This window comes from Anas platyrhynchos, chromosome 5 (assembly GCF_047663525.1).
Source record: "Anas platyrhynchos isolate ZD024472 breed Pekin duck chromosome 5, IASCAAS_PekinDuck_T2T, whole genome shotgun sequence".
NCBI classification, from domain to species: domain Eukaryota; kingdom Metazoa; phylum Chordata; class Aves; order Anseriformes; family Anatidae; genus Anas; species Anas platyrhynchos.
The window spans coordinates 14854832-14864737 of record NC_092591.1 but is presented as its reverse complement, the minus strand read 5'-3'; the positions used below and the strand labels follow the sequence as shown (position 1 = coordinate 14864737).

At 37.3% G+C, this 9906-nt stretch overlaps 1 protein-coding gene across 2 annotated transcripts; it reads left to right on the top strand.

Moving 5' to 3' along the window:
- The first annotated feature begins 3587 nt into the window (after window positions 1-3587).
- On the top strand, window positions 3588-8304 carry BDKRB1 (bradykinin receptor B1). 2 transcript variants are annotated; one of them, XM_038180503.2, is made up of 3 exons: window positions 3588-3880; window positions 4889-4938; window positions 6600-8304. In XM_038180503.2, the coding sequence occupies exon 3, from the start codon at window positions 6611-6613 to the stop codon at window positions 7682-7684; it is 1074 nt and encodes a 357-aa protein (XP_038036431.2). In that variant the 5' UTR covers window positions 3588-3880; window positions 4889-4938; window positions 6600-6610; the 3' UTR covers window positions 7685-8304. The 2 variants fall into 2 exon arrangements, with proteins under 2 accessions (XP_038036431.2, XP_005020830.4); XM_005020773.6 differs by lacking the exon at window positions 4889-4938 and having other exon boundaries at window positions 3592-3880.
- The last annotated feature ends 1602 nt before the right edge of the window (window positions 8305-9906 follow it).

The window sequence follows — 9906 nt, the reverse complement described above, 5'->3', positions numbered from 1 at the left end:
GGAATATCAAATTGTTACTACTGCACTTTTTACTCTTCTTTACCCTGCCCGCCTCCCACTGTCTGTCTTCCCTCTTACCTGAGGCTGCCAACTCTTCTTTCATTTAGACTTCAGTCATGCAAACAGAAAACTCTACGTTCAGTCTGATAGAGGTGGCTGGGGACCATTGCCAGAGGAACAGCAGCTACCTCAACACCCCATTGACGTTTCCGGGATGGAATTGTTCAGCTGGGGAAGGGACCTTCAAAGATCATCTGGTCCAGCTGCCTGACCACTGCAGGGCTAACCAAAAGTTCAAGCACATTACTGAGGGCACTGTCCAAATGCCTCTTGAGCACTGGCAGGCACAGGGCACCAACAACCTCCCTAGGAAGCCTGTCCCACTGTCTGACCACGCTCACGGTCAAGGCATGTCTGACCCTCCCATGGCACAGCTCTGTGCCATTCCCTACCACACTGTGTGCTGGGAGCAGAGAGCGGTGCCTCCCTCTGTGCTTCCCCTCCTCGTGGATCTGCAGGGAGCAACAACACTCTCAAGGACCATAATATCCTTTTCATATTGCAGAGCCTAGAACCACACACAACATACAAAGTAATGCCACACCAGTGCTAAGTATAGCAGGAGAATCACCTCCTTGGAGCAGTTGGCTACACTGGGCTTAACACCCCCCAAAATGCAGGTTGCTCCCTCAGCTGCCAGGGCACACCGCTGGCTCGTGCCAGGATCACTGCAGTCCCTGGCCCCTTTTTGCCAAGCTGCTCCCCAGCCACTCATCCCCAGCCTGGACCTAGGTCCAGCACTGCTTCATCCCAGGTATGGGCAAGAATAATTATCATCTTTTTATCGACCTTTTCAAGTGGATTATTGACTTCACCTGAAAAGAATAATTAACAGCCTTAAAAAGAGTTGGCACAAGCAGCTGATGCTTGTTGTGGGTAGGACAGATTTGCTGTTAAGGAGGCACTTTGTTGAGAAGTCAGGAACTTAGTTCAGCTCTCCCATATTCTTTAGCTGTTTGTGTTAGCCATCAGATCATCCTTTCCTTCTGTTCCTTTGTCAGTACATTGTAGGTTCCCAGATTTTACTTGTACCTTCCATATTTTGCTGTTTCAGCCCGTAGTAGGGCTTGATTATAACTGTTACGTGATATTGGCAGGATCAGTTTATTAGTAATTGTAAATCACCGTGCCATTAGTTTAAGTGGCTACAAACCACTGTCTGTAGTACACATAAATAAATCTAGTCAAACTAAACCAAGATCACAAGGTCACATCACAGAACTTCTCTTCTGTTCCAGAATAAATGTTCATTCATAGAAGATGACTATATTGATACACAAGCCACTTCCATAAAGAAAATCAAAGTGCTAAACCAAATTGTCCCAGAAAAGATAATCTGTTCAGATAATTAAAGGCTCCAATTGTGCTATAAGGAAGAGGATTTTAATGGCTGAATTGTTGAACCAAGAGCCAGAACCCTGGAGACCTTTTGTATTTCTGCCACTTCTCTACTCTGTAATGTGTGTACTAACTGAGCAACCAGTCTTACCTCTGCCTTCATCAACATATTTGTTTAATCGTTCTGATCAGAGAGGCCCAATTAGGGATTTTTTGTAGGGAAGTCAACACAAATGGGATGGCTGAAGATCGTATAAGCTTAAAACATAAACTAATGCACCCTGAGTATCACAAGTTGAAGGCAACAATAGATGAATATGTTTTAATTATGTATACAAATTCATTTTTATTTAATTTTTAATTCTGTATACAGAAACAGATCCTTCATGTTTCTTTCACTTGCAGTCCACTACTTCCGTGTAAAGTGTAAAATGTTACAAAACCATTATATGCTTTTCACAGGTTGAAATGAAGACACAAGTCACAAAGAAATAAAAAATTAAATCCACTCTTTTTGTAAAGATACCACTTATATGGACTTTTTCTAAGATGTTTCAGAACTGAGAGCTGTAGTAGAGCCTATTCATTTCACAATTTCCACCAAATGTATAATGCTTTGATCCCATTTTGAAATGATGAGTTTAGTAAGACAATGTTTTTTATCATTTAGATTTTAGATGCAGCTGCTATTCAGTCTATGAGAAAATGTGAATGTTGGCTGCTTTTATAGAGTTAAGTCCAAGCAAGGCTCAATTCCAGACTTCTTGTTATTGCTCAAATGTTCTTCTTTATGAAAAAAAATAATCTAAACAAAAATCCACTAGTGTAAGCAAAGAAGAAATTATGGAAAGTCTGTGACGAAGATCTCCTCTTCTATTGCACTTACCTTACTGAGTCAGAATGGGTTGCAATGTTTAAAGACTGATCTCCTGTTGGTTATTAGGGCTCCTTAGGCCAAGTAATTAAAAAAAATAAAAAAATAAAAATGTGTTTCAGGTCTTCACCAAAACAAAAGTTTTAATCAAGATGCCTAAAAAAAATATTTTGACAGAAGTGAAGCATATAGCTTCATTTGAGATATATTTTTATACTGCTTCATTTATTTAGTAAAATAAATACATGTTGAAATAAGATGCTATTTAAATAAAATATTTATATCCTTTAAATCTTCAAATTATTTTTTTTATGTTTTTATTTATTTATTTATTTTAGAATTTCCTTCATTGTTATGGTTTTCAATCAGAACAATTTCTCAAGATTCTGTCAATTTTACCCTAACATTGTATATTCTTAATGAATAAAAAGAGAGTTGGCATCAAAGTATTTTTTATGACGACAGGGAAGTTCATAAGATATCATAGCTCAGCCTTCACAGTCTTTCATTTTAACTCATCAAACAAGAAAGGACACAAAGACACAAAGAGAAAGAATTCAGAGAGATGGTGCATTTGTTAGGTAGATAGCCAATGGGAAGAATGCTTTCATATAAGTAATTAACACTCCAGTGCCCTCATAATTTCTCACAGCTCTTTAAAAAGAAGCTGAAAATACCTATTTTTTACACATATGTACTTAAGAGAGATTTTGTATTTAAAAATCTGATACACTGATATACCAATATATATCTTCTTTTTTTCTTGTTGTTTTTTCATTATTTTTAATATTGCTCTAATCAGAGGACAATTAAAATGAAAAGCATAAAAATAAGTTTATAAACAATTAGTCTCAGGCTACAAAGACTGAGGCGATCACACAAAATGCACATTCTATATGGGTACATGCCTGATAAAATATAGCCATCATCATGCACTCCTGAAAAGTAACATTCACAGAAACTCATGTGATAATCAGCAATAGTGGAGTGCAAAGGACACCAGTTTTCAAAAACAGAGGAAAGATTTAGTGGCTCCAAGTTTCAGCATCCTTTCCCAAAGAAAAAGCCCCAGCTCCTTGGCACAACCCATCACGTATGCAGTGCCACTTTCCCTCCCTGGGGCTGGCCAAGGAAGGAGCTCCCACCACAATGAAAACTTAGTGAAAAGTTTGGCTTTGTTTGTGTTGGCACTGAGAGAGTGGTTTGGAGCTGTTGATAAAATTGCTATTGTTGCAGACATAGTTAATCACACAAAGGAACTTTTAACTGCCACCAGCCTACAGGTCGGTAAAACTTTCATTTATGGTTACATGAACACAAAATCCAAGGCATATGGCTTATATAGTTTTGCAAGAATGAAATATCTAACATGCCTCGAAAATTACTTCAGCTGACATTTAGGAAAAAAAAAAAAAAAATCCTAAGGCTTTCTGCCAAATTTTATCATACACAACATGCTTGGCCAACAAAACACTCAGACAGCACGACAGTACTCAGTCCTGCCTCAGGATTTATCTTTGAATTCTCTCGGTAATCACTGTACTGCTATTTGCCAACTTTTCCTGAATTTGAAGCTTCACCTACACTTCCAAGAAACACAAGGACAAGGTATTTCTATCTGTTTTTAATGTTTTTTCTTTACTAAAAGTTTTTCAAATGCTTTTCTATTAAAAAAAATATATATATTCTTTTGTGCTCTTGGCTCTGCTATGTCTAGTGAAAGATCCCCTTTCTCTTTCATTGTGCAGCTAACTTTGAAGGTCCTCCTAATCTGTAAAAATATGTTGTTTCAATCCTTGAATCTCTGTATAGCTGAATATACTTATCTGAATGCAGAATTTTCTCTTTCAAAGTTATCTTTGCTTTTAAAATTGTTTCCAGATCTCAAAGGTTTCCAGAAGACATGATCCTAACTAGGAATTATTTATTAATAGTAATAGTGGTAATATAGTCAAAGTACATGGAAACTAATCTGAAATTAGTTCAAAGTAGAAAAAAAAATATGTCATTATTTGCATAAAAGCAGGAATACTGGAATGCGTTAAGGCTATAAACTGAAAACCATTCTTGTGGCTACTTGTCAATCAGCTTTAAATCAGCTTTAAATACTTCAAAACACAAAATAAAATTGCCTTTGAAGAAGAAATTAATTAAGCAATTGCAAATGAATTGCATTTTCTCTCAAGAATAAATCTGGAGCTATAAGTTCATGTGGCTTGTGGCAGCACTAGGGCTCTAGCTAGTAGACTTTGAAGAAATTTATCCCAGTAACACAAGCTCTACAGAAACTTCATGCACAATTGCTACTTGAACAAGTCAGATCTAGCTGTGGCTAAAATCTCAGTTGCAATGACAAGCAAATATTCCCAAAGTTTTTAATTTAGCCCACGATGGATGAATTTGGGGCTCTAGCCCACGTGCCATATGAAGTGCACAACCTGGCTGACAAACTGACTGATAGCAAGAAAATATCAGGAAATGAGCAAGCAAGGAAAACAAGCATGTCTTTCTCCTCTATATTTAGTAATAGTAATAATTCAATTTACAAAAGGAAATGTTTAACTGGTGTCTTTCTACATTGCTCTTGACATGTGTTTTTGATATACAATGCTACAGATTTTCTTCCATTACTCTCCCACCGTAATCAGTCTCCTGCTATGACAAAGGTTAGACTTCTGCTTCCTTGATGCTGATTATTCATTCATTTACTCTGTGCACCCTCTTTGCAGTTATAGATCCTCACAAGTTATCTTAGATTGCACAAGATGGTTGGTGAACTCAGTGAACTCTGACTGCTGTGAGGGAAGGTGTGTAAAGCCATGGAGCTGTGCTAGTTTGAATTGCAGCCCAGCCCCCTGACAAGCCTGCCAGCTTGAGCATGGTTATGAACTCAAATAAAACTTGACTGTGCGCTTAATTCTACAGTAATGAAAGATGGTCTGTGCGTTAGGTACTGATTCATATGAAGTGGAATATTAGTACTCTTTTAATTCCTTTCTCCACCACAGAGATATGTACTGCAAACTGCTCAGACAGACATCACTGAGGCTGTACATACATGTAAGAGACAAACCCTGACCTTAAATGCTCTTTTCAGAAGCTCTATCCTTAGCTATCTCTTTGGTGTAAAAACTGAAAGAGCAGACAAATAGCTGTAAGAGGAAGTTAACATTCAGGGCAACTGATTGCAAAATATTGTGGTTTTTTTTTTTTTTTAATGGTTCTTTTTTTATGACTGACACACTTGCCTTGCATATGAAATACAGAAATGTAAGATGTCGCCACAGACTCAGTAATCTCTTACCTACTGAAACAATTCTAAGAGTCAATGCCTGTAATAGACAAGATCCAGGTAATATGGTCGTGCATGACAACACTGGGAGAATAAAGTCTCTGTAGGAGGCAGCGCTGGTAATTTGGTGGAGCTTCACAGGGGTATAATGTTTTATCCATGCTCTCATTCCTGCGCAATCTCACGCTGAGTTACCATTACCACAAAGAAGCAGATGTATTTCCAATGCTATGAAATACTAAATGCTTTGGTGTCTGGGGCTGTCTCTCTCCAGCTGAATTCAGGTGGAATTTTTAGAACTGGAGCTGCCTCTGTTTAGACAGGAGAAGCACACTGAATTTGGAGCTGCAGAGGCGTTCCCTCCAGGTAGGATTTTGAGCACATGGTGTAGGAGAAGTCAGTGTTTTATTATTACAACTGCTGACATTTGAGGGCAAAAAAAAAATGTCTAATCTAGCAGTAATTTTAATCCCAAAGTCTGGGATGGAGGAACTGACAGAGAAGAAGAGAATGCAATTTTAACCAAACAAGTTACACACATAGACAGTGATTAGCAGTCCCAGACATGGCAAAACTGGCACCATCCTGCTAAAGTTATACATAGCACACAAGAGTATGAGAAAGGGCAGGACAAGTTGCGAGCTTTGCATCATGTCACCAGCATGACTGCCCCTACTCTCAGGGAGCTGGACTTCTGCTATTTCTGTTGCTTTCACCAGCCTGATGTAGACATAGAGTTACTTACACTAAACTGATACATGCCTTCCTCTCTGCAACCTTGAACAGAGGCAACAAAGAGAGGAACTTTCACGGGATGTAGAGGAATTTCCATTGTTATCAATTTGTGAATATTTCTCACCATTGCCCACAAGAATCACGGATTGATCTAGCCTATACAATCAATAAGCACTAATAAAGAATTTCCAGCAGTTAAATGTCTGTTACACAATCAATAGGAGACAACTTTTAGAATGTTATGGCTCTTTTTTGTAGTCCTTTTCTCTTGCTTTAAAGATGTTCTTCTGTTCATTTCAGAATTTTGAAAAATGGCTGAAAGTCCTCTACTGAACGTTTCCTTCTCAAACCAGAGTGAAAACAAGAGCAACTTAACGAGCTGCCCAGACTTGAATGACTGGTGGGAAATCGTTTACTACTTAGTACCCAAGTACATCAACGCCATCTGTGTTATTGGAATGCTTGGAAATTTGCTCGTTCTCATCGTTTACTCACTGTGCAAGGACCCCCTGAAGACAGCTGAAATCTACCTTATGAACCTAGCTGTTGCTGACTTTATCTTCCTCACATGCCTCCCTTTCTGGGCAGAGAATGTCAGAAACAAGTTTAACTGGCCATTTGGCAATTTCTTTTGTCGTAGCACTAGTGCATCCGTTCGCCTAAACATGTATACCAGCATTTACTTGCTAGTGGCAGTCAGCATGGATCGCTATTTGACTTTTGTTCATACCTTGACACACGGAAGGATACGGAGCAAAACCATGGCCAAAGGGATCTGCTTGCTTACCTGGTTCTTTGGGATCCTTGTAAGCATCCCAATCTTTACATTTCGGACTGTAAAACACTTTCCCCAGTGGAATATCTCAGCATGCATTTTAGACTTCCCCGACCCATTGTGGGCAACAGCCGAGCGCCTGGTATTCAGCACAGTGGGGTTTGCATTGCCATCTATAGCAATCATCTTCTTCAATTTCTCTACCATTCGCTCCCTACAAGAACACACAAGGGAACGAAGAGCACTCAGGACACAATATTGCAAGAACCACAAAGACACGAAGGCCACCAGGCTGATCTTCTTAGTGGTGCTGATGTTTCTTTTGTGCTGGACTCCATTCCATCTTTTTACGTTCCTTGATGTATTATTCCAGATGGAAGTGGTCAAAGGCTGTTTCTGGGAAGAACTGCTCAACTTTGGCGAGCAGTTTAGTTCTACTCTGGCTATCACCAACAGTTGCATTAACCCTATAATTTACGTCTTTGCTGGGAAATATTTCAGACAAAAGGCCTCAGAAGTTTTTTCACAGTTTTTCCCCTGTGTTTTTTTTTTGAACTGGGTATCTCTCAAAGAGAAGATTTCAACATGTTTCCAGCCAAAATTAGTATAAAATAATGATTTTCAGTTCCATCTTCATTTTGATAATTCAACTTATTTCAAATGGCATTAAAAGTGAACATGAATTGCACTGATCTAGTATTCACAGACTAAGTTAATTATTTATTAAAGTCAATCACTTCACTGATTATTTGCCATGAGTTTGCTTTTCCTTTTCTGTGTTACTCATCCAAATGTATAACATGTGATACCAGAATTTTATACAAAATGATCTAACCTGTTTCATTAATTACTAGTGACTGGAAAGAAAAGCTCTTTGACAATGTATCAGAAGTCTGGTTTCTTTACAGAACACTATACATTGAAAAATTTACTACATTGTATCTATGATGACAACTATTATACCACCAGTAACACTATGCAAAATATTATAATGTGTATTACAGAGCAAATATGAGCTTAATCTCCAGATGACAACTGCAATGATAGAACAGCTCCCATTATTTTTAACAGTATTTTAAATGGTTTGTATTTTCAATGTAGCAGATAGAAAATTTGAATAATTGTTTGTTCATTTCAAATGTATATGGTGCATAAATATTGTATAAGACACTGTACCACAAAGGAAGTGTATATGAGTTGTAATAAAAAGCAAAACAATGTGGTATCATTCTCAAACTCTGACAATTTTTTGGATCCAGTAAAATGTTACACAACCACTCATAAAGTAGGCAAGGATTCTTTTTATTTTCTGTATATGAAAATATCACTGATGAGCATTGACACTCTATTATTTTGGAATACTTTTCATCTGAGACAAATCCTTAGATACATACTTGTATTTTTATGAATCAAAAATATTAAACAGCATAACATCCCATTCCACCATAACCTTCTTTTTTACATTATTTTGTCTTTTGTCTCTTTCCCTATCCCTTTGGGCAAGATCAATATATAGGTCTGTGATTAAAAATCCTTGCTTCTACCATGATATTAACTCTATTAATAGTAGTAATAATAATAATAATTATTATTATTATAATGATATAACAATATGCCAGACAGGAGATAAAGAAGAAGGATTTTTTTCTGTCACAGCCACGGTTGTAGAATAGACAATGCAGCTGAGATATCTGTTCCCATAACTGCAAAGCAAATATATGTGCAGACACTGGAAGAGGAAGAAAGGAGATGTATTTATAGGGAAGTCCAGCCAGCCAGAAGGATACTGAGTGCAGAAATGGGCGTACAACCATAATGTATAATGTTTTACTTACTTATTATAAACTCTATTCAGTCTTGTACTCACTGTAATGGAGTTTCCATTCTGAATATGGAATTAATCTCTTATTATAGAAATCTACCCATTCAACATGACAATAATAATAGTGCTCATTTTTAATGGTTTCTGGTGAGTTGAAAGTCTACTTCCTGCAATGATGGGTTAAGTGTAAAGGGTGGATTAAGGAGATCAGGGAGAAAAAAATCATTCACAACTTTATTAGCTTCACTCTTTCAGTTGTTGTTTTTTTTTTTTCATACAAATGTTAGACATTAGCAATCACAACAGTATGTGAAGTCCAGTGAGTCATTTGAGATAAAGAACCTAATTCCAGTCTATTTTAAAATATTGCTCACACGATTTGTTTCATACAACCCCATCTGAAGCCTTAATTCAAATAAACTCCGAAACAGAGATATAGCCTGAAGGAAATAAATAAATAAATAAATAAATAAATAATGGGGGAAAAAAATGAAAAAAAAAAAGTGCATAAACAGAAGTGCCATTTCCCCAACATGCATGGGAAACCTTAAACAGGAAAAGTATCTTGTATGCACTAACTCTTGTCCATGTTAAGCATTGTACACAAATAAAGGAGAAACACTTCTAGATCACTGTCTTGTTTTTATAGAATGAACTTATAGACTGAAAATTTGACTGAAATCCAAAATTCATGAAAAGTGGTCCATATATTTCAATACAAATGTGACAAGGACCTTTGTGAAAGTGCTGTTTCTATTTTACACATGCACAACCAGAAGAAAAAGCATCTGTAAGTTAAGTACTGCTTTAAACAGTACTGAACAGGGTCTTGCAAATCAATGGATTTACTCTACAACTCAGAAGTAGGCAAAATGGTGGCTTCCTGTGGTGGACTGACTGCATCAGTTGACAAGGGAAGACTGATTGATGTCATCTACCTGGACTTCTGTAAAGCTTTTGACACGGTCCCAAATGACATCCTGATCCCTAAATTGGAAATATAACGATTT

Excerpts from the sequence above, each read along its gene's own strand:
- BDKRB1 (XM_038180503.2), top strand. The coding sequence starts at position 6,611 with ATGGCTGAAAGTCCTCTACTGAACGTTTCCTTCTCAAACCAGAGTGAA.